The sequence below is a fragment of the Chelonia mydas genome, chromosome 8 (genome assembly GCF_015237465.2).
Source record: "Chelonia mydas isolate rCheMyd1 chromosome 8, rCheMyd1.pri.v2, whole genome shotgun sequence".
Taxonomy (NCBI): Eukaryota; Metazoa; Chordata; order Testudines; family Cheloniidae; genus Chelonia; species Chelonia mydas.
In genome coordinates this window covers 63,348,864-63,373,438 of record NC_057854.1, presented here as the reverse complement: position 1 = coordinate 63,373,438, position 24,575 = coordinate 63,348,864, and the positions used below count along the sequence as shown (strand labels likewise).

The 24,575-nt window shown below is 42.4% G+C and overlaps 1 protein-coding gene across 8 annotated transcripts; it reads right to left on the bottom strand.

The window, feature by feature from the left end:
- Window positions 1-2,013: 2,013 nt before the first annotated feature.
- On the bottom strand, window positions 2,014-23,748 carry LHX9 (LIM homeobox 9). 8 transcript variants are annotated; one of them, XM_043520961.1, is made up of 7 exons: window positions 22,790-23,466; window positions 21,820-22,206; window positions 16,697-16,815; window positions 14,767-14,969; window positions 13,306-13,661; window positions 7,304-7,506; window positions 2,725-6,042 (listed from the first exon to the last, which is right to left on the bottom strand). In XM_043520961.1, the coding sequence occupies exons 3-7, from the start codon at window positions 16,811-16,813 to the stop codon at window positions 5,785-5,787; spliced, it is 1,137 nt and encodes a 378-aa protein (XP_043376896.1). In that variant the 5' UTR covers window positions 16,814-16,815; window positions 21,820-22,206; window positions 22,790-23,466; the 3' UTR covers window positions 2,725-5,784. The 8 variants fall into 8 exon arrangements, with proteins under 8 accessions (XP_043376899.1, XP_007063722.1, XP_043376900.1 ...); XM_043520963.1 differs by having other exon boundaries at window positions 21,820-22,906; window positions 23,022-23,466; XM_043520959.1 differs by lacking the exon at window positions 21,820-22,206 and having other exon boundaries at window positions 16,697-16,981; window positions 22,790-22,906; window positions 23,022-23,461.
- Window positions 23,749-24,575: the final 827 nt, after the last annotated feature.

The following is a 24,575-nucleotide window of genomic DNA, read 5'->3' as shown; positions in this document are numbered from 1 at the left end:
AGCAAGAGAGTAATTCAATTTCATTCAGAGCCTGATACAAAAGCCCACTCAAGTCAGAGGGAGACTGCATAACTTCAATGGGCTATGGATCTGATTTTCAGTCATTTGACCTGCTCCTGCAAACCATTTCTCTAGCAACCAATTCAGAGTAAGATTTTGAAGGCGTGGGCCCACTGGCCTCTCTGTTGAGAGCAAGGGCATCATGTAGTGCTGAATGTGGTGAGATGGTGGTGCTTGTCCACTACAAACTGGATTAAGCCTCCCCAACTCATTTTCTACACCCCACGTTTTTGAAAACACTGATCTGTTTTGTGTTCTATTTTTTTGTTAGTTTGTTTCCAGTGGTTCCTTCTCTTCTGTTGCAGTCCCTACCATTTTAACTTGCTCATCTTTTCCTGTACTAAACAAGTATTGTCTTGTTTGGAACAAATCTAAGTGGGCTAATGTAAAGCTCCAGATGAGCCATAGCACCATGTGTACAAAACTCACTGAAGTCAATAGTAGTTCTGAGTATGGATCGATGAGCAGAATCTGCCCCTAATAGCACTAGTTAGATGGGACAGGTGAAATCTTGGCCCTACTGAAGTCAACGGGAGTTTTGCCATTGACTTCAATGGAGCCAGGGTTTCACCTAGAGCTTTTAGCTAACACAGTTTTCTCTCCAGCCCACTTTTAAATCAGATGAAAACTGGAACCACACAGGATATGAGTTTTAATGAAAGTATGACTCTAAGAATCAATGGGGGAAAGGAGTTAATCCATTTACTAGAGACCATGAACACGTTGATTTGCACAAGATTTTCCAGGGAATAGATAGATTCCCCACTCCCGATCCCACTCAGAAGTCTCTTACTGGTTAGATCAATTTCTTAAGGTTTGTAATTGCGTTATTTGTCTAAGCACAACAGAAGGAACCAATAGTATGATGTGATATGACTCATTGCTTTCTTACCTTTAGTTGCTCCATACAGCAATGCAGTTTAAGGATTTCACAATAGAGTTTAAATTCTCAAGCTGATTTGAACTAAGTCCTCTGAACTAAATTTTTCAACAGTATTTTACCACATACTGTAAAAATGTTATTTAAACAATATTCACCATAATTGCCGCTAGTAAACAATAACTAACTGTAGCTTGCACATTCTAGATACTGGTTTTCAGACGATTATTGAAGTAATCTGTGTGAAATTTTGTGTTATGTTGTTGTTGTTAATAGTATGTACTGGGCTTGTTTGGGTTTTCTCTTTAGTCTTCAGAAACTGAGAGTTTAAGAAAACATTCAAAATGCTGAGGATACACGTAAGTGAAATATTTAATGTCTGTCAGTATTCATAAAAGTTACATCGTTTACATAGGGTTCATTTCTATATAATAAAAATTTCATCTTAATGAAAAGGTTTTCTGGCAAGTCTCGTATATGTTAATTTGTTTAACATATGCTTTGGATATACAGCTAAATAGCAATATAGTTTAAAAAAAAAAAACCTTTCTGCAAATAGTCCTTTGAACAATTACAAAACCTCATTACTAAAGAATTGGTTATCTTTACACTTGCTTGTTGGCTTGTTAAACTCAGCTGTGATTTGGAATGGGCAAAGATCAGTTCTTTCTTAACAGTTCAACAAATTTGTTCATTGCATAGTCAAGATGTAAACATCTCAGGGTTCCATAAATTATACTTCTGTATGCTAAAAAGTCATAGATGGTTTTGCATACTATGCTGCATATGCTTTCCTATGCTGATTATACTTTGTTAGTTTTGTTGTTGAGGCTGATGGAATTATTATTAATCTTGTTTTAGATATGTCAATTGTACACAACAAAGGAAGAGAAGAAAATGAAAAATTTAAACACCAAAGGAAATTATTTTACACTTTGCAACAATATTGCCACCTCATTCTTTTGGTTTTCTATATATAACATGATGGAAATGTACTGTACTGCTTCTTCTCAAAAAAATGAGTTTAAATTAATTTCAACAGTTATCTATGAGTTTACATAAAGTTAACTATGTTTGCATCAAATAAAATGTTTATTAATGAAAGCTATTTATTGTACAAGAAACATCAAAGAGAAAATGCATCATACAGAAATGTACACTATTGGTGACAGATGGAAAAGTGCATGCAGATTTCTTTGTTTTATTAAAAAAAGAAGTCAGAAACAATCGTACTAAAATTACTTGGTTTTGATCCCTATGATCTTAAATGAGTGAAAAGTTTTTTCTCTGAATTTACAATATGCCATTTAACAGATATGACTAATACACATTAGCAAGCAGGTGGAATGAATGCATTCGGATTTTATTTTACAAGTACTTGTGCTTGACAAATGTGATTTTTAATTTGTTTTTAGGAAGAATTGTCTTCAAATATGGGCTGGGTAGATTGCTGCCAGGTTGCTCTGGTTTTATACACAGTTTCTCTGAATTTGTTTTTAATACCACACAAATTGTTTAAGCCTTTTGTTCTGATAATTAAACACCATAAAATAACATGTTTTGTTAACATTCAGGAAATGACATTTGAGTCTTTTATTTTATTTTTTAAATTTTTTTGGCTCAATAAATTTTTAAATATATGATTATCATAACCTAATATTGTCTTTGTCTTCACTGCAGTGGATTTCCGATCAAACTTTTCCCCTTCTTTTAATACTTTAGGGAATTTTCAAACGTCGGGATGTTTGGCTGTAATGCCCCAAGATTTGTTCTCCCTGAAAGAAATCATAGTGACAATTTATTAAACTACAGAGCAACCTGGCTTTTAGGGGTCTGCAATTCTAGTTTGTGTTCAATATACCTAGCATTAAATCTTGATTCATTTCATCATAATTATTTGTTATATTTTTCATGCAATTACTGTAGCTGCTAGTTATCTGATTTTTAAAATCCTAAGATAAGGTTGCAATATCAAATCAGTGGGGCATTACTTTTCATGTGCAAAAAAAAAGGGGAGGGGGTTTAAAAATTAAAACCTAAGTTGCGCCATCAATGGTAAGTACATTTACTATGAAGAAAGTGAAACCTAAAAAGAAATCACATTTATAAGCTTGCATTCCCATGTTTAACACCATTCATTCATTCATCCATAATAAAAATGCAGACACATAGATACAGGTAGACTTTAAATTTAAAAAAAAAAACTGATGGGAAATAAAACTCCTTGGATCCAAAATGATTTATTCACACAAATTTAATAGGATATATCACAATTGTTTGGTCCATAAATATTTAGGGGAAATAGTTTCTATACAATGCATTTATCAATAAACAAAGAAACATGGACAATTTTGCTAGACCACTTACTGTACTATAAACACGAAGCTCAATATATAAGATTATTGAATTTATCAACTATATCTGAAAGAGTGCACAACTGCTTTCTATGACATGTTTGTCCCCTCTAACAGGATACACCATAAAAAGAGTTTCAGAAATAAGAGGTAAAACAGTACAAAACTAGTGAGGTGTCAAAAGGGCTTAAAACAGTTAATTTAACAAACAACACATATATCCTGATTTTTCACAAACTTACTCCCAAGTTATATCATAAGGCACATAGTAGAACTGAGTTATAATTAGTCTACTTAATAAAGTAGATCTATAGTACCATATATTGTTCTGTCAAAGAACAAAATTTATAAGTATCAATATTTTTACCTGTAAAAGTGTATTAATAAAGATATCAGCCTTACCAAGGTTGTTTGGTCTGGTTAGTGGTAAATGCCCATAAGGTTATAGAAATAGGAAAAGTCAAGATTTAAGCTCCATAGAAGATGATAACCATACTTGCTAAATATATAATGGCAAACACACCTTTCTTCTATTACAGTGTTAACATCTCTTCCATCATCTTTTTTTTAAAAAATAAGCTACTTTTCTGTGCTAATTTTCTAAAAACCCTGAGCAAAAGTTACAATAATGCACTTTAATGTGGGCAGTGAACTGTCAATATGTAACCACACATTTATACAGCCAAAAAGGACACCTTTGAAATATATTAAATAGCCACTTTCACCACCAAAAGAGAGATTTGATGGGGTCTAAAAAGTGGATTCTATGTGCAAAGTTATTCTTAACAATCCACGAAAGCAAGATGTAGATCTTGACTGTTTTTTTTTATTTTTGTGTCTCAGACTTTCCACAATCTAATTATTTTTAACTACAATAAAGGGGAACAAATGAACATTCACCACTGCCCAGACCATTCAGACTTTTAGTTTTATTAAAATTAAAAAAAAATTAAAAAAGAAAAAAATGCTATTGTAAACTAGGAAATGTATTTAGATCAGCATCCACAAGGTCTTCTGAGTTTATCTGCCTCAAAGCTATTCACTGCCAATTCCAAATTTCATAGGAATTCTTCTAATGCTTTTTCTTTTATACAAAAGTTAAAAAATTAAAGTATATATTAGAAATATTAATGTACTAAAGATTTAAATTCATGTATTAAACAAAGTGTCTGATACAATCTCATGAAACATCTAAAATAAATTCAAAATAGCATGAATAGAATGTCCTAAAATCAGTTTCCTTAAACATCTTAATAAATTATATTTTGCTTATTTCCATCTTCCCTGAAAAAGTTTAATTCATCGAGAATTGCCTTAGTAATAAACATAGGTATACTTTTAGAACTTCATCCTACACTCACTAAAGTTAATGACAAATCTCCCATTGGCTTTAATGGTGCAGGATCAGGGCCATATAGAGTTAATTGTTTTCATTTATTTATTTTTTAAATTAAAATCAGCGGCATTTATGGCAGAGAGGGAAAAAATGAAATCTTGCCTCGGCAATACTAAAAATTATATTGAATTATTCAGCCTTGTGGCCCAATCCCACAAACAGTCATGCAACAGAGTAACCTTACTCCTATGAAAAAACTCATTGAAATCAATGGGACTCCTCATTTGAATTGTTCCTCTGGTGTATACCTTAGTGAGCCTCCTTACATAAGTAAAGTTACTCTGGAGCATAAGCGTTTGTAGGATTAGGGCCTTTGGTGTGCATAATGCAGAATTCACAGACCAAGGGCCCGATCTTGCAGTCCTTACCTACACACCACTCCCATTAAGCCTAATCCTGCAAATCCTCCATCCATGCCCTACTCCCATTGGTGTCAATGGACATTCCACATGGATGAATGTCTTGCAGGGTTGAGATTATTGACCTGCGTGGGAATTTTGGGTGCTCAATGAATACAGGGTCAAGCTCATAACTAATATTTATACAAGAAGAAGAAGAAGCATTGACACTTGGAATGCCTCTGTCTATTCCAATTCCTAATTTGATTTGTTTTGTAGGTGTGAAAAATACATAGTATGAAACTTGAACATGTATTATAAAAATAAAGTTAGACTTAGGACTCTGAAACTCCATAAATGCACATACAACCCTGGAGTAGCAAACTATTGGCTTTAAATGAACTGTCAGAGGCTTTCTCCAATTATCAGAGTGGGAATATAATTTCCTTCTCCCTCTCCTCCCCCCAAGATTCTGGAAATAAGTAACATACAATTTTAAGAGGCACTTATTAGAATGCTTCATAACTTTCCTTTCAATTGTCTGATGAATTAAAAAAAAATCCAAATACAATTTATAGACAAAGTATGTTCATTTATAATGGAGACATATTACTGCAAACTCATTTGCCAAGTGGCTGCAGATGCTACACACCAAGCTGTTTGTTTTCCCAAATATTTTGTGGGTTTGTTTAAAAAAAATAAAGAGTCTTGTAAATAATAATAAAGAAGAATAAGAATAAAAAAAATATTCAAATGTTAGAAAAGGTTCGTTAAGGTAGTTTGTGAGGGGCTCCCGGATTCGTGGCTGTCCAAGTTAGAGGTCACTGATGTCACTACAGTGATAGTGGGATTGGTCAGGTCTGTTAAAGTGGTCGCAGTGCCGGGTGGAGTGAGAGCGCCGCTGTCTGCTGAGGGCGGTGCCGGAAGTGACGTGCCATCAGCTTTATCGACACCCCCATTCTCCTGCCGCAAAAGGTTCCTTCTGAATTTGGCTCTTGCGTTTTGGAACCAAACCTGCAAACCAATCCCAATTGATTTCTTTACCGATGTTTGCTTTTTGTTTTTGTTTTTGCTTTTATGTATTTTTTATGTTTGTTTTTTGTTTGGCAAATCATCTAAGTAACTCTACATCTTTGTTTACTACCAGTTTGCTTCATTTCCGTCATACAAAGGCATCTGTACATTAGGTCCAACACTGTGGGTGCTGATTAATGGAACATTGAAGCCCATGATGAGGATCTCTTAGAGCAGCCTTGCAGAAGTCTACTCACCCACTCATCCAAGGAGAGTAACTTTTCTGATGGGCAAGTAACATATCCTTGGGGTGGGGGGTGTTGTTCCATTACCTAGGTCATCATGGTAAAGGATGCGTAAAGTAAAGATTTTGTGCTTGGGCTGGTGAACTTTTGTGACCATTTTTAAAGACTGAAAACTTAAAAAGGGAAACTGATACCATCCCCTATAGCACTGGCTATTAATAAGGGGTTCCTAGTCCTCTTCCCTATAAAGCTGTGGGTTCATTTTAAATGTTTTAGGTGACATGTAACATGGACAAGCAATTAATGCTAATAGATTCTCTTTTTGCCTTGATCGCTGCCTTCTCTCTGCACACTGCATACAGCATTACATACCTCACTTTAATTTTGCTGAGCTAACACACAAATGAGAGGGGATTTACAGTTATTTATTTTTTCAAACTGTAATTTTTTGGGGGAAGTATCTTAGGTAGGGGAGTGACTAACTGTTGACTTTACTATGGAGGCCCTTAAGGATAGACATGGAGAAAGGGAGCAATCTGGTGCTGGAGGATCATAACAGCCAAAGCTTGTTTGCCATATCCCAGGGAAACCCAGACTTTGCCCAACCAAGGGCCACAACGACAACTTAAAGGGAGCCCAAAGGCTGCACCTCATTTATGTAAAATGGAGCAGATTGCTTCTATCCCCTTAATATAGAAGTTACCACATAGAGACTACAAGTCCCAGGGTGCATTGCTTCCCTTGCAATGTCTGGAGATAGTTCCTGCATATCAAGGATGAGGGTGATCACAAACCACATTTCAGAATTCTGTGGGCTGAATTTGGGTGGTGAGCTATACACTGGGCACTCCTGCCATTTAGTACTTTACCCATTAAGTTCTCTGCACACTTTCTAGGGACACAGCAGTGTTATACTAAGAAGAAGAGATATACATATAACAGTCTAAATAAGGGAGATACTATTGTATTGGCAGGGGGAGGAGAGTTTTGTCAAGCCTGTGATGGTGGCTTCTTACCTGCAGAACTCTCTTGGTCAGGCCCGTTTTCTGGGCAAGCTGCTTGAGGTCCTTGGCATCTGGGTTGTGGTTGATAGCAAAGTAGGACTTCATGGTGCGGAGCTGGTGGTGTTTGAAGGAAGTGCGCATGCGCTTAGTCTTCTGGGAGGGGGGGTAAGGCTGCTGGTCTCTGTCCAGGTGATCTGCCTCATTCTCATTACAACCTGATCAGTAAATAACATGACACAACAAGGAGTTGGCTGTGATCATGCATCATACTGTAGTAAATAAAACTAAGGCAAGTTTCCAGAATCACACGCTCTTTTTGGAGAAGAAAGAGGGGACTGAACTAATATGGTGTCGGGATGGGCAGGAAGTGGTATTTAGATTAACAAATAAAGGTCAGGAGGATGGCCTTTTCCTGATCTTAACATTTATTATATCCCTCAGGCTCACACCTGCTAAGGAAACAGTATATTGAGGGCAGACCTGCCAAGTTTCACTCCTTTGGCACTAATTTTCAGGTCCCTCTGGTGATGAAGGGTTTTGTTATGTTTCCAAAGAATCATTTAAAATTTCACTCATTGAAACTGCCCTCGCTTCAGAGAAGAGTAAAGATCAAACCAACATTTTGAATCTTCCCAAATCACCAGCAGGCAAAAAAAGAAGCATTAGGTGGGAAGGCTTGTTTTGACAAGTATAAATACTGAACCGTTTGATGATAAAACGCAAAATAAATGCATTTGGATTCTGCCTAGAATTTTATATGAAAAATGTTGGGGGTTGATGCCTGCAGTGTTACCACAGCTATACTGGCACCTACATAGACCATTCTGCAGAATAGCCAACTACCAGACCACAGAGCTGAAGATGTGCCTTGATTTGATGATGTTTAAAGTTGTGAATGTGACTTTGCATGACAAATATATTACAGATTACTGCCTCATGGGTGTGAGTTGCACACCAGGCCAGTGGTAGTGCTAGGTACCTGGTGTCACTGCCTATGCTTGGGACAGGAATGAGACAAATACCAAGAAAAATAACAAAGTCATCCATGTTTTACTTTTAGGCCTGAAAAATAATCTGATAATTTTCAGGATTATATTTTACAAAGCTAGCTCAATCACACAGAGGGCAAACCTGATTGTCACATAACAAAGAACATGAATTTTAAAAAATCTAATTTAAAAATTGTAAAGAATGTATCATGTAAATTAGCCCTGGCTTCATTAATTCTTCATTTGAATTTATTTTAGTCTACTTCCCTACAGTTGGATTTATTAACTAGTCTTAGCCAACTCCCAGTGTCCCCCCCACACACACACACATATATGAAAAGCACACAGTTAGCACTTTGCATTGCATCAGTCAGTAGAACCTCTGAGACTTGCAGTGCTAAAAAGAGGCAAAACAGCTTTCAACTACCCCAAAAATAAGAAGCTCAAGTCTTCTCAGAGCTTTGCTCCCTACTGAATTAAGAGACAAGTTTACAGTTACATCTGGTAGCTGCGAAACACATAAACAAAGGATCAGGTGAATGTTCACCCAGGATGGAAGCGATTCTAGCTACAATTATAGTAAATATCTGTACTTTCAAATAAAATAAACTGACAGCTCTGAAACCATCTGGACGTGGAAATTACCTTGGAAGTAACTTAGGACCAGGTTTCCAATATTTTTACTCTTTCTGAATAACACTTTATTCCACATGCAGTCCTACTGCCTTCAATGGGACTGTTTGAGTGGTAAAATACTATTCACGGTGAACAAGGATATCAAAATTTGGCTCTAAGAAGTTATTTTAGCTAATCGCAGGCCATTTTTTATTAAAGTATTCAAGTTATGCGGCAACAATGCCTATTTATCTGACTGTCTAGCCTAGCCTCTTATAGCACATGATTTCTGAGCAGTTGTTTATTTATTATGGCTTGGCTTTTCCAAAGGTGCCTAAGTCAATGGGACATGGGCTCATAACTACCTCTGGTACCTTTGAAAATCCCAATTTATATAATAATTACACCAGTCTGTTCTCTAAATGGCTGAAATAGCATTGTGTGGCTTAAACTCTTACATTATTGCCTGAAAAACTAGTCTATAGCTAAAATTCAGGCAATACATTCCTGCATGTTTCTTTGCACCATCCTTTTTTTAGTGGCCAGCACAATACACTTCCCATTGCCAAGATCTCACCAAATACACTTTGCAAAGTGATTACATTTACACACCATAAGGGATTGAGTTCTTGAGCAATAGCTGTGCAAAACATTGCCCTAGGGAAAGAAAAATTGCCTTTATTTTGAGATAATTTACATTCTTCAGATGTGATGACCTTTCTGTCCCTTGGACAATTGTTCAACACAATTGCTCTCAAAATAGAAATTATTTCTAATATATGGTAGCTAATATGGATCAAGTAAATTATTTATAGGACACTTATCACTGTAGTATCTGAGCCCCTCACAAATATTAATGGTGTTAGCTTCATAACCCTTTGAAGTATTGTTAGGTCTCCAGTTTATGGTTGAGGAACAGAGAAACAAAGAGATTAAGTGATTCATCCAAGGTCACAAAAGAGGGCTGTGTCAGAGCCAAGAACAAAACCCAGTTCTCCTAGAGCCTACTCCAGTGCTTAGCCACAACACTATCCTGCCTCTTTATGTGTGCGCGAATATATAAACTATATACACATACATACACACATAATCTAAGCAATATTCATATAATCTTGTTTGAGAATAAACTTTTTCTCCATTGTGTGGTCAAATTGTTTGCTGAAACAGGGCTAGCAACACATTTAATTCAATTTTTTAGAAGTTTGGGTTGTTTCCATAATGTCCTACACCTTGCAGTATGAATAGGATGATATATGTGTTTTGATTAAGAAAGCATCTTGATTTATTGGAAAGGTAAGTTTTTGCCCCTCTTCAGAGACTCTTACATCGTCAGTTACCACTCTAGCTTTTAACACAACAAATGGATTCCTTTGCCCAGCTGCAGAGTGCAGTCCGAAACTTGATAAGTTTTAGCACAAATACGTTATGGAAATGTTTAAGTTATGTTCTAGTGTTCAGAGATGTTTTCACAGTGAATTACAGCTAAGAGACAAAACAATCACTGAGCACTAGTGTCCATGTTTAGGAACCCATCAGGGTCTAAAATTGCAGTTAAACAGGTCTAAAGACATATATTTTGACTTTAGTAATGATCAGGCTTCTGATAAACATAGTTCTTAAACGAGTTTTCAGCCTTTACCTGAGAAATACGCCTGCCTACAGATGCCACTAGGGGTCACTAACACATTCATTTAGCTATTTGAACACGTTGGAGTTTGAAAAGTAGGAACAGACTTGAAATTGCAATATTTTAGAGGTGGAAAAACTTACTGGCTTTCTTTCGTACAGAATTTAATGAAATACCACCAAGCGGAAAACACCTTTTTGTTCCCTGCCACATACAATTGAAAGTGATATTTAGTGAGGTCTTTTAAAACCAAATCCATCCTGCCTGACAAAATACTTTCACTTCATCCTTTCTATCCTGTTGTGTTGAATTAGATTAGAGAATCAGTACCCAGGTTTCCAGCTAAATCGTTAATTACACGTGCAAAAGGCCAGCACATGTTGTGGCTAATATCTGAGAGAAAGATACCCTAGAAGACTGCCTTTTAGACTCTTTCCTGCTTCTGGAAAGTGTAAGTGTCCCACTTTTCCGATTGCTCTAAATTCACGCTTTGAATCCTCTATGTCTATTTCTATTTAGATTCGTTACCCTTTGGAGACAATTACATAAAAGAACAGTTCTCAATCCTGAAGCCAAAGGATTTTAATGTATTTTTTTAAACGACTGCCTATTGCAGGGGTGTTTTTTTTCTTCTTTCAAATAACAATTATATCTATTTCATGTCATTCTATAAGCATCAGAGATTCTGTGGCTTTCTTGAGTGTTAAATTGGTCAATGGTTGGAATTATCAGCGCTAGACCGTCTTTAGTTTAGTTGTAAAATGTACTTTCTCGAGACCACGGGCCAGCACTGGCTTTTCATAGTCTTCCCCCACAAAAAATGACGTGTTAAAGCTACAGAAATTATGGTGGCTGATCTCGACTGACTCGAAAGAAGCCGGTCCGAAGTAGCTTCGCTTTACTCAGACATTCCCCCGTGTAAACTCTGCGTTCCCATTTGGGTGAGCTACATTTTGTCTCCTAGTCCTACATGCGGCTTCTTAAGCTCCTTTGCAGAGAGTGGCCCCGCTAACTATCTGGGGACGAGGCGGAGAAAGAAAGAAAAGACTTTTTAACTTAACATACAAACGCAAACACCACATTGCCTTTATAAAGGCGTTTCACTTCACCCTCCCCCCCCCCCAATAGTATTCAAGGGGTTTTTGCCGTAGCCTATTTTTTTCGCCTTTCCCCAGGCTTGTGAGCATAATTATCACAGTGAATGGCTTCTAAATGTTTGGTTTCGAGAGGTCTGGGCGAGCTCGGACGATTGTATGCGAATAAGGAATAACATGGAACCCAAACTGAATTCCTGACTCGCAATCCCGAAGCGGGTGACTGGGCTACAGGTTCCCCTTCCGTCAGAGCCATTCGGGACTTGATTAGGAACTGCTCAGTGCCCAGGGATTCCCATGTCATCTTCAATTAACAAAGAACAATTAATGCACTGATTGCCCTGGCTCCAAGGGCCACGCATCAGAGGAGCTGAAATAGCCTCGCACAGCGCTAAGCAGTTCCACACTGAAGCCCTCTTCACAAAACCGCCCCAAAGAGAAGCGGCCGCCCGGGGAGGACTGGGGGAAGGGAGAGGGAGGACTCTTTGCGTCCCCGTGGCAATGGGGTGAACTCGGGGGAGGAATTGCAGGCCGCAGTTGGTGCGTTGTTATAGCGCACAGAGCAGTTTCTTCCAAATGAAATAGCCGGGTCCCCTTTTCTGTGCACCCCTCCGCGGTGACCGCTTTGCTTCACTGAGCCAAGTTGTGAGTCCTCGAGCACCCCCAGCTACAGGACACGGACACACCAGCCCTAGCCTTTCCCAGGCAAACTGCAGGTCACCGCCCAGAATTCAGTCCCCCAGCTCAACTGGGAGTTAAACGTCTTGCTGCCTACCCAGGAAAACACAGAGCTACCCACTCTAACACCCCCCCCACACACACACACCTTTCCTTCCCTGTTACAGGGCAATTTCACGAATAAATGGAGACTCACTACAAACATTCTTTGGGGATCGGTCATTTTTAAATTCGGTTTAAATTCGGGGAATTCTTTCGTCTGCAGGTTAGTGGAACTCCGTGTGACTTGCCCGAAACGATTTAATTCGGGCCCGTGGCGCTTTCTGGTGCAGAAATAGTTCTGATATTTGGGTGACAAAGGTACTAAAGTTAAAAGCGTTTCAGATAATAACGCTCTTCCAGCTCAGCTGTTGTCCCTTCCTTTCATTGTGAACGGAACAGACACGCGGTTTGTTAATCTGCTTGTTATTGCCCCTCTGTGGGGAGCTGTTGGCGGAGGAGGGGGTAGGGGAAAAAAACTGCCAGCAAAATAGGAAAATATTCAGCCTGAGGAATGAGTTACAATAACTGAGTATCTACAGATTCACGTGGAGGCCTACGGAAATCAGACATGTTTCCTCCAGAGTTATTTTCTGTCGATCAGTTTAGGTGACCCTGAATTGGGGTCCGAGTGGTGGAGGGTTTGATTTTGAGACAATCAAAGCAAGCACATCTCCCGCATTCCTACAGAGAGGTAGGGCTGGGTTTGGGGGCGGGAGGGGGGGGGGTGTTGTCTTCACCCTGGGAAGTGACTGTGTGGGTATTTGACATTAATAGAGGAAGACAGCTTTTTAGAAGGGCTTCTGTTCGCTTTCCTGCAAATGCTCCAACCCTCAGAGGACTGTTTGTTTGATTTTCCAATGGTTAAGCAAGATTTGGCCTGGATGAGTTACAGATACACTGCCTGGCTGGGGAGGGGAGCCTGAGAAGGCCCCCTTCTGTGGAGCGGAAGGTTCAGGGCCCTGTTCTCACCTGAGTTGTAACTGACGATGTCCACTCCTAGAGCTGGGCTTTTTCTCTTCCTGGGCCTCCCTTTCTGGACTGTGCCAGTGCCATTGAAGTAAGGCAGTGCCAGCCCTCCGCTCTTGGCAGCCAGCTCAGTATAGCTCAACTGAGGCGGGTATTCGCCTTGCAAAAGGGTCTCGAAATGGGCCCTGCAGTAAACCAGGTTGTCCTTCATGCCAAAGTGATCGCCTGTGGTCAGAGTCTTGTTGCAGGTGGTGCAGGTGAAGCAGCTCAAGTGATAAACCGACTCCCTGGCTCTCATGACCATTTCAGAGGCTGAGATCCCAAGGTGGCAGCGGGCACATCTCTGCACGGAGAACCTTCTGAAGGAAACAGAAAAGTGGGCATCAACCAGAAAGGTGATAAGTCCTGCCCAGCCCCCGGGTGCTGCCCAGCTCCCCTGACTTGAATCACGCCCCCTCTCCTTCCCCCCCCCCCCCAGTTCTGCTCCTGAGCTGAGAGCCTAACAATATTTGCTCCCCAAATCTTGCAGCTGGACCCCTTTCTACCCAACCCTCAGAGAACGGCCTTCAACGTAGGCCTCTCCTGAAGCCCCAGCCCTGGCTAATGTAAACTCTTTGGGCTTGTTAGAAACTCTGTGTATGACAAAAGGAGAATGGGCCAGAAATAGTCCACTTTAATTTTCTTCAGGAAACTGATCTTTCTGCCTGGATTTTTTTTATTTGACAACTAGATAAAATTTGACAATCTCGACTAGCGTTAATAAAGCTTAATAAAGCAGCATTGGGAGAAAACTTTGTTCTCACTTCCCCTTCGTTCCTTAAACCCTAAACCGGACTGAGAGGCTGGGAGGGAGAGAGAACTGGGCACGGTGGGGAAAAAACAGAAACTCAAAACAAATCGAGCAAGCCACGAAACTGCGCTCTGCTGGAATTCTGCCTGTCTAGAGCCCCTGACCGATGAGAATTCAAAATCTAGCCGTGAGCTGCAAGGAGTTGATTTGATTTAGCAGAAAGGATGGTTTGCTGTACCAATAAGAGCTGCCTCTGCTATTCTTTACAGCGTCTCTCCGGAGCTTTACCATTAGCTTAGATACCTGGCCAGTTCAGGAGGGTGACCCCTGCTCTTGGGAAACGGGAAAGAAATATACACGCTACAGCGAGACCGAAACTTTTGTTTGAAACTTAGGCAGCGATCCCACAGCACCTAGACTATGTGGGACTCTGTCTCCTGTTGTTGTTTATACCTTACCATGCTTTAACATCGTGTCTCTTGAAAATGTCGATCCGTATTTTACACGTGCGAGATTTACAAAGGAGGCACATTTGATGTACTTGCCCTAAAGCCACGTCTATAAAATGCGGAGTCTGCCTCTAAGAAGTTATCCCGAGCTGGACATGAGAGGTTTGGCTGCTGCTGTTCTGGGGAGGAATGGGCATTTGAACCGGTAGGGACTGAGTGCTGTACCTGTAATAATCCTCCTTGCAGTAAATACTGCCGTCCTTGGCAAAGCAGGTGAGTTCTGACTCCAAAGCCAGTTTACATTCACAGCATTTAAGACACCTGAGGTGCCATTGTTTGTCAACAGCCAGCAGGTAATATCTGTCTGAGATCTTCCCTCCACAACCAGCACACAAAGCAGGCTTCTCGGGGCTCATTGGGGGCATGTTCTGCAAAACAACCACACAAAAGTGGATGAGAAAGCAAATCAAGACAAGCGGGCGGTGTGATGCTTGGACTGGGACTGCCGCAAGAACCAAAGCCTGGGCTCACAGAAAGAACCCCCAGCTGTTTGGAACCGAACTGGCTGCATTTGCTCTGGCCTTTCAGGTGGCCAGGCTACCTCCCCTAGGGGACACGACTTGGGTGTTTAGCCCGTCAAACCTTCTCTAATGATGTAACTTAATTTCAGTACCTGTAGCCCGGTGATTAGGCCTCACTAGGACACGAGAACTGATTGTTTTCTAGTCCTGGGGAAGTTACAGAGTTGGCCGTGGCTTCCCCGTTAGCTTTGAAACTGCACCTTTTGGTGGTAGGAAATCCAGACTAGCGAGTATTTTATAAGTAGGAAAATATCGCCTTGCTGCCCTGGAAATTTGCACCAGTGGAGACATTCCCAATTCGAATTCCTGTTTAAATTTGAATACCGCTTAAACTATTTAAAATCCCTCCTCTAAATGCAAATAGGCCACTTAAAGCAGAAATGAAGGGAAAATAGTTCAGGAAGAATTAATTGAGAACAATCAAAATGTTGGAGAGTAATCCTAATGAAAAGAATGCACAGGGAGGGTTTTTTCCCCTTAAAATTATTGCCTTTTCCTTTCATTAATAAACGTTTTCAAGTGTCTGTTGGCCTGTTTTCCATAAGAAATCCCACTAATAAGAAACGGAGATGGAGGAATAGTGTACATACCAGAATAACCCCCCAAACATGAACTTAAAATAGTTGTTTTTTGTTTTGTTTTAGGAAAAGAAAAAAATCCATCTGTTCTTATCACCGAATTCTTTTCAGCTGAAAATGCAAACGCAGTTCAATGTTTTTCCTTTTTGTAACAACTGGGGGGATGAGTTGAATTAACATTGCAAAACCCTCAGGAGTTTATTTAATAGGAGAAGAGAGGGAAACCCAATAGCTCAAAGCAGTAGAGCAGTTCCCCAGGCGGTTACTTTGTGTTCCAGTGCTCAACGGAAGTCCTACAAGTAGGAGAAATGCAGAAGCTCGCTTTGCAGAAGATATTGCATGAAGCTAGGGGACCGTTTCTCCAGACGTGGGGTGTTATCATTGCTAAGGTTACAACTCGTTTGCTAAGAAAAGAGATTATTTCCAGACAATGTAGCCGAAGAAATAACATTCAGCAGGGCTGCTCCCTTTTCAAACATTAAAGCTACATTTTTACTTTAAACATCGCCCCTCGCCCCGAAGAAAACAAACAATTTTGCAGCGAAAATTTCTACAGTCCAGTTTGGAAAGTGCCAGGGCTGCTAAGGGTAAAATGCACCTTTTCAAAACCCGGCCTGTAGCCCCTTGATAAATGAGAAAGCAAGGCTCCCACTGCAAACTATGCAGGAGTCAGAAGAGGTCTGCTTCGCTATAATGAGTTAAAAAGTGTTCCTCTTATGAAACTTTAAATATTTTCCCTCTTATGACTCAGATGAGCACACACACACACACACACATATTAGACGAATGCATGGCTCAGCCTCCCAGCATAACAGACTCCATTAGAGAGCCATTGGTGTTTAACGTGAGCCTCAGAAATGTTTCTAAACTTAAGGGGTGTAAGGGAACGGGGAAGGGAGGGAAGCAGAGTCTCTCTTCCCCCAGACTGTGTCTATGAGGGTGCAGGCTCGCATCTTGCAGTGATTCCCTTTAAAGGGGTGCTAGCTTCTTTCTTACCGTTTCCCGGCCGTTCATTTGTCCGCCTTTGGCCAGGCGGGACTCGGTCTTGGATCTCCTCTCCATCTCCTCCATGATTCCTTGGATGTGGCCTCCGGAGATCCCGTGGAAAAGCATGGCTGGGGGACGGAAAGGACAAGTATTTTCTTCTGCTCTGCACCCCACTATTTCCATATACAGACCCCAGAGTCTTTAGATCATCCAAAATGTCTACACCAAGGCGCACGGCGCAGGGAGAGGGAGATTGCAATAGTGGCTTCTCTTTGCACAAGCACCGAGGGCTTCCTGAAGATGTGCAGAAAACAAACAAGAGGGAGAGGAAAAATAATATAATAAGAATAACAAAACAAACAAACAAAAAACGAAGCAGGAGAATCTGTTACTGCGGTGGAGAGCGGGGGCTCCTGACTGAAGAGACTTGGAACTAGGGGCAGCCAAATCGGTCGGGAAAGGAAATAGTTTTGAACACAAAGAAAGCAAAAAGAAGTGCTATTTTCAGCAGTCCCTGGTTGCTTTAAAGTTCCCAGTGCCTGTAGGTTGGATTGGGGACTGCTGCTTTCCGGAGCTCTGTCCAATTTGTTAAGAGACTAAAGCCAGCCCATTTTTGATAATTTAGTAGGAGGAGTTCTCTCCCTAGAGCTACCACTGATTTTTATTCAGACAACAAAGACCTGTCATCCTCCTCTCAACCCCCGGTGATAGGCAAGCGGTGACAAACATGCCAGTTGGGGATGGTGGGATCTATACCCCCACCCCACCCCACCCCAAAAACACACACATACAGAGAGAGAGAGAGGAGTCCCAGGGAACGGGTGTTACAGGGAGCAGGGAAATTCAGAGCACCCTGTGCAGGGTTGCTGAGCTGAGAATTGCGGCTGGACTGTTTTGGTGGGTCTCTCCCCCTGCCCGCCCCCCACCCCCAGTTTACCCATAGAAGTGCAGGATCTTGCAGTGTTTATTGTCTCCCCTGGCGGTGCTGAATGGCCACGGCCGCCTACAGACCCCAGATTCACCCCCCTTTGGGCCCTTTGGTGGCGGCAGGAAAATGAGAACACCTTTGTAGGCGTAGGGTGGAGGTTACTATCCTGGAGAGCCGCTGGACCTTGCTAGCAGTGTAATTAACCAAAAAGCATTAAGCAACCCCCCCCCCCCAGTTATTGTGTCCACAGAAATGATGCTGGATAATTAGCCCCCCTCGTCTCGGGTGGACCCCGGCTCCCATGTGGAAGACGTAGCCGCAGACCGGGCAGAGATCACAAGCTGGGGATAGCGCCGGTCACCTTGCTCCTGCCCAGCCGCCGGGGGATCAGTAACCCCCCTGCACCCGCTGGTGAAGTTTAAACTTCCAGCCGTGTTAACGTCCCGCCGGGCAGACCCCCGTCCTTAGCCCTCAGCCTCGCAGTGCAAGCAGAGCCCAGCCGGAGCCCCAGATTGCCCCGTGAGCTGGGGGGTGTGGGGCAGGGAGGAAGCCCGCGCTGGAACCATTCCCCGGCTGCAGCGCTGCTCCGCACCACAGCCCCCCGGGAGAAGCGGGGATTTCAGCTGACTGCCCCGGTGTCAGCGAGCGCTGCGTGCAGGGGCTGGGTGGGACAGCCAGTCTGGGCCAGCTCTCGCTTCTCCCCACTTACTTTTCACACCATTCTCCGCCTTGCCTTTCTCTGCAACAGCTGCAGGCTGTTTCCTGACACCTCAATCCCTGCTGCAGGATCTTCCTGGCGGCGGTTCTGCTCCCCTGGCTCCCTTAGGGGCCTTCCGCCCTAAACTCCAGCATGACTCGTGAAAACACCCCCTTCAGCCCCCATTTCCTTTCGAACAGGGATTCCCCACCCCCCGCCCATGTAACCCCCAAATCCTCCCTTCTCTTTCGCCCCAAGCCGCTGAAATGAATGTTATTTGCAGATTGAGTGTTGCAACATTCCTACCAGTGCCAGAATACAGCTCATAAAACACAATTTCACACAAAGATGGAGCCAATCAAGTGAAATAAGCCGGTATTTTTTTCTCTGTTGGCACACTAGATCCTGGACAGCAGGGCTGCTATTTACTGTAAGTAATGTAATTAGCCCTTTTGGATGGAAATCAAATTTTTTTTGTTGTTTTTGGTTTTGTTTTATTCTGTTTTTTTAATAGGAAAGTAATTGCTATAAAACGATACGGCAGACACAAAAGGGTCAGGGATTCTCCCTTAAAAATGGGTAGGTCCTCTCACAAATCGCAGTTTCCTGAAAAGCACTCGACGCCTGGAAAAAAACGGGGTGGGGATGTTCAGAGGGGTAGGTGTTCCTTGGAGAAAACAAGTCAATTAGCACAACAAGCCACAAGAAAGAGGTAAACAAGGCGATTCAGTCTGGGCTGCGGGTGTTGTTTGCAGTGGAATTTCGAAACTTTAAAAGTATTCATTCATGTATTGCCGTGCTGCCCAAACCAGGCCAGAAAATGAAAAAGTTGCCCCCCCCCCCCAAGAAAAAACAGTTGGGGAGAAAAAAATACACAAGCCAGGATTGCACAGCAAGTGTGGGTAGATGAAGCTTTAGGAAAGGAATCCAGAAGCAACGGCGTTGGTGCCTAATTATAAAGATTGTAATGGAAGAGAAAAGGACTAATGGCTGAAGGGAAGAGGACGAACTCCACTCTCCACAGAGATTTAAACCGTTTGCAGAAAGTGTGTGTGGATACGTGCACACACCGATTCGAGAGATTACGTGTGTGCGCGCCTATATATACGGTGTGTGTCGCATTGTAGATTACAGAGCTATTTTGGAAATGATTAAAAATCTATTCTAAACAGATGGATGATACAAATATCCCCGTTATCGCTGTAAATCTAGTGAATTCGTCTTTGCCTAACGTGTTCCTTTATCCCCTTCCAAATATTCGCGTAGCAGTGGTAACAAGCCATGACCTAACTCACTGGCTTCCCCGTGTCTTCGGGTTTATGAGAACGATCAAGATTGCCCCGCAAGGCCCTATTTTCCAGAGCGGAAGTTGCTTGCGTTTGGAATAGATACGTGCTCAAAATGTGCCCGGACTCAGCGTGGAGGGGGCCCTACTCCGGTGTGTGTTTGTTTCTCTCCTCAGCAGGGACCGCTCGACCCCTGTCCTATGTGTGGCTGTTCCCTGCCCGACTGACTGAAGCTGAGACCGAGCAAACTCATCGCCTGTGCCCGGAGCCCAGAGAGGAGTGATTTGGCGCCAGCGGGCCTCTGGGACCGCACTGAAAATAAAGGCTAGTCTCCGTGCCCGGAAACAAGTACCATGAGCTGCAGGTTTCCCTCCACCAGGTCACTCATCCGAAAGTGGCTTCTTCTTGCCCTCTCTCCTTGCCAGCCAGCCCCAGCGGAAGCGGGGTTTAAAATACCAGCTCCCGGGCGCTTTCAGGCAAAGTGCTCTTGAAAAGTTGAAGGGCTCTCTCCCCTTTTCTTCCCCATTTTGTCTGCTAATGGCTTTTTGCTGGGTTCAATGGAAAACGTGCAGGTGCAGGGGGAAAGCTTCCGAGCCAGCCAGGGCGTTTGAGAGAGAGAGACCAAGCGAAAATATATATATATATCTCATTTGTTACATTTCTATCACTATGTTAGCTCAATGGCGCTATTAGGAATAATTGGGCAGATCCCATAACAAAACTCAGAAGTGACTAAACCCCTTACAATTGGGCGCACTTAATTAATTAGAGCCCTTTCTTTCTGCTCCATCAGCTAGGGTGAAGGATACACTAGCTGCTGCGGCTGCTCCAGCAAAGAAGGCCAGGGATTTCTTAAGCCTTTTCTCGTTAACATCCTAATGTTGGCAGACCACTCCTGACCTAGAGCGATACTAAAAGTTTGTTGCTAGCATCAAACGTGATTTCTTCATTTCCAAAAGGCCCGTAGTAGACCAAGGTAAACCTGTTTCAATATTCTTAAGATTTCACTTCTCTTTGTACATTGTAACTCTGCTGCTCTCAGGCAGGTTGGTGGGCGACGGACAGCTGGCTCCCGGTGGAGTTTTGCTGATTTGGTTGGGTGGGAGAGAGAATTCATCATTTAAAACCAATCCGATAGGAAATTTCACATCCAATCGAACGATTCTCCTCTGGGAATCGATTTATCCCAGTGCCCCACTGATTCTGAATTTGGTTTCTCATTTCACACGGCCTTTCTCCCCCTCCCCCTTCTCTCTGTCAATGACATTTTAGGAAGAATACAATGGTGCTGAGTAATATCCCGGCTATGTTCATATCGTGCTATGCGATTTTAGATTTTCCCTTACAAAGACAGAGACAGGGTGCGGCTTGGACTCCCTGATTAAAGGGGTGAGATGGATTCTCTTGTTTTTGAGATCATCCCAGCAGGTACAATGTTCCCTGTCTCTGTATCGCGACACTGAACGCTTTGCAGTGGTCACAAAACGCGCCTCCGCTTCAGCGCTTCCATGGACCCTTCCCTGCGACAGTTAACGCCACTTCCAGCTTTGCAATTAGCATGCGCCCGGGGCAGATTTCGTGCATGCGAATGCGATCATTTGGATCCGTTTTGCTATCGAGACCGTATTCTTTTTGCCACGGGCTACTGCCTCAAGCCTGTTAAAGCGTGAACGGATCTTGTGTCTAGTTCTGAGGATTTAGGACAAGGTCTACATACAAAGTAATAACTGACAAATAATAATTAGAAGAAGGGGGAGGGTATTCAAGCAGGCGGGCTCTTTAAGCAGAGGAGGTTTTGCCTTAGTCTACCTTAAATCAAGCGTTTGCTTGTTTGGGGAGAATGGCACCGTGGCAATGCCAGAGGGTGTGTCGGGCTGGCTGCTTAATGCTACTCTGGCGAGCCGGATCAAGGGTCGGACAGCTGACCACAGACACAAAACCGAGCAAGCTGCGCCCCGCCTCTTTCACGTGCCCGAACTTTTCCTGCAATTTCCAATTTAATTAACTCCGGAAAATTAAATAAATTAACAAACAAGCAACCCCCCGAAGCAGCAGCACCATTGATCCTGGTGCCTTCGAGTGCGGTGGCTCCAGTGAAATCTATTTTCAAATCCTAATGCTGCTTCCTGCCCTGGAAGGTAGTGATGGGATAAATGCTTTTAACGATCAATTTAATCACCCCACAAAAGCCGCGGCTAATACAAGCACAAAGGAGGAAAACCTGAACGTAGTTACATCCCTTCTGCAGTGGCCTCAGACGTCGCGGCTTTCAGCAGTTAAATGCATTGCATTTTGAGGAAACGATATTGGCGTGTAAATATCCGCTTCGATGTCAGAAATAGCCTCTCTGCCAGCATCGCCTTTTTTCTATCAGGTGAAGTCTGCTCGGATTCCCATAAATATTCTGCGGGCAACTTTCGAATGATCCAGAAATGGAGAAAGCTGGTGCATTACAATCTCAGAGAGTCACAAAATCAGCTTCTCTTCCCCAGGCTGGCGGTACGGTGGCTCTTGGTCTTTGAGTAACACAAACACGGATTATCTTTATCTATAGAACAATTGGAGGACAAAACCCGGCCAGAGCAAAGTGCTTGTATCTCCCGGTAACCTGGAAATGTGCATGTATTAATTGGCTTGAGGAGAGGTTGTTTTAATTACAAACAATGCGGCACAGTCATGCCAAACACATAGCCAAATGGGGAGTAACCACAAACACATAATCACACATCCCAAAGAAAGAGGCAGAGCAAGATTATAGCCTAGCACCGAACTGTGTTGAGCAGCTCAGAACTGTTAGCTTGTTAATTGTTTTCTATGAACCTTGTATTTGCACCCTGGTTGTAAGCAGAACAAGGACGCAAGAAGCTTCCCAGGGAACTGGTCATATTTTAGTGTATTTGGTAAAGAAGCTTTCCAAAAAAACAAAAACCAACCAAACAAAAAAACAACCAAAACCACTTCCCCCCCTCCCAACCTCTCTTTTATTAAGAAGAATGGCTCAATCTTCGAAGGCTGCTATTTCTAGATTAAAACACACTCACATGCACCAAATGTCGCTTGCGAATACACCTGGGGAAAAGACCATTCTGTGCGGCTCACAAAAAAAAAAAAAAAAAAAAAAAAGGCAAGCAAATGACATCGGTGAGGTCTAAACAGCTGTATTCTTAGCAAAGACTCAGGCAGGATCTTACCTTAAGACCTTAGCAGCTTCCCCCAAAACTGGTCCCTTCCTAATGAGTGAGGAATGGGGTTTTGGAAGGAGAGGAGACGTAGTGATCTAGCCAGTAGATGGAGGTTGTTCCTTGTTCCTAGCAGAGAATCCCTGTGTTAATTAAAATCAACAAGCTGCTTGGTGGAAAGATATTTTTCCTCTCCCTGCCCCACGCCACAGCCTCCACCACAGAATTGACGTGAATTTCTAACCTCTGACCTCTTACCAACAGGCACTTTATACCTGCCCTTTACTTTTGTGTTTACTCTTCAAAATGTTTTTAAACAAAACAAATAAACAAAAAAGCGTGAGAAAAAAGAAAACCCAGCTCCCCGAGGTAGCTGGTTTGCGGGGTTTTCCTGGCATAGCTCTCTCAGCCATCTCTCCTGATATAGCGCTCCCTCCTCAGTAATCAGGGGAGGTGCTAATGGGGAACGGGTTGTAAATAAAACTAGTAAAGCAAATAACATATTGGGGTTTGTTTTTTAAAAAGCAGCCAGGACTGGAGGGCTGTTCAAATATTGCACTATTTCCCCATCATGTCATCATTTCGCTCTTTGCCTAGTAACAGCTGAGCAGGAGCTCCTCTGTGCTGGGGCCACCTCTGTACTTTTTAAAAAAACCGTCCCGAACCAGCCCTGAATGTATCAACCCTTCCCACTTTCATAAAAAGAACCCCTCTCAAATGGAGTCTCTAAACAGCAGACTTCAGCCTGATGTGATGTGATATGATGTACGGATGTATGGAATAACCTCGCATTGCCAAACCTGATGAAATTGGGAGTTGTCATACAATACAACGCAGACAAACCTCGGATAATTGTAAAACTGAATCTAATTTAACGCATTAGAATAAAATCAGATGCCAAGAAGAATTGGAATCATTGCTTCTTAGGTGAGGGCATGGATGACAACTGATCCACTGACTCAAAACAATAGAAAAAATATGGATCTGAGAGTCATTTTTAAGAGTCATTCTCCTTACAGGGCCATGCAAAAACCCAGCACCGCCAGGAGCCCAGGGGTTTCAACCATGCACTTAGGGGAGAGCAGTACACCCGTCTTTCTCACCAATTATTTACAGAATGGTTTTCCTGGAGATGGGTTTCCTGTAAGAATCCTAACGGCGGGGGGGCAGTTGGTTCTGGGTCAGGAATACTAGATGATTTCCCCCACCCTTCCGCCTGTGACAAGTTTCAACTCATCTCTCCTAAGCAACGTGGTCATTTAGTGTTTGTAGCCAGCGTGATTCTTTATTCCAAACAGCAAAGAATGCTAATGATCTTACAAAGTCAAAAATAACGCTTTTGTGGTACAGTCATCGACAAAAATCTGTAAGTGTCTGAAAGCAATTAATCCATCACGTGCAAGGAAGGTGCAGCGCCAGGAATGGGCTAGGGCTGATCATGCACTCTTTGGCAGTTCAGCAAGTTTCCCCTAGTTTGCCTAGACTCTGGCAGTTGTGGTAGTTGTCAACAAACAGCTGCTGGTGTGAACCGAGTTCATGCTGCAGACAAAATAATAGCATCGTGTCACTGAAGTGTTCCTCTCCACGGCACGACTTTCAGCATGTTCTTTAAAGGTGGATCTCGACAGTAATCCCACGGTTGGTGAAGGCTCCGCTCCTGGTGTATTTAATATCTCTCTCTCCGGTCCTTACAAATAGCTAGATGGCTTATATAATAATGCAGGAAAATGTCATGCTGAACGCTTGAAATCAGAGTTTCAGGGGTGACATTCGGGGAAGGCTTGTTAATTTCAGTTCC

What these genes read in the sequence shown, in the direction of transcription:
- LHX9 (XM_043520959.1), bottom strand. Translation starts at nt 16,870, where the DNA reads ATGGAAATAGTGGGGTGCAGAGCAGAAGAAAATACTTGTCCTTTCCGT. An exon ending in AAATGAACGGCCGGGAAACG is followed by an intron (nt 14,970 to 16,696) that starts GTAAGAAAGAAG and finishes GTTGTTTTGCAG; the next exon opens with AACATGCCCCCAATGAGCCC. An exon ending in CATCGTCAGTTACAACTCAG is followed by an intron (nt 7,507 to 13,305) that starts GTGAGAACAGGG and finishes TTTACTGATCAG; the next exon opens with GTTGTAATGAGAATGAGGCA.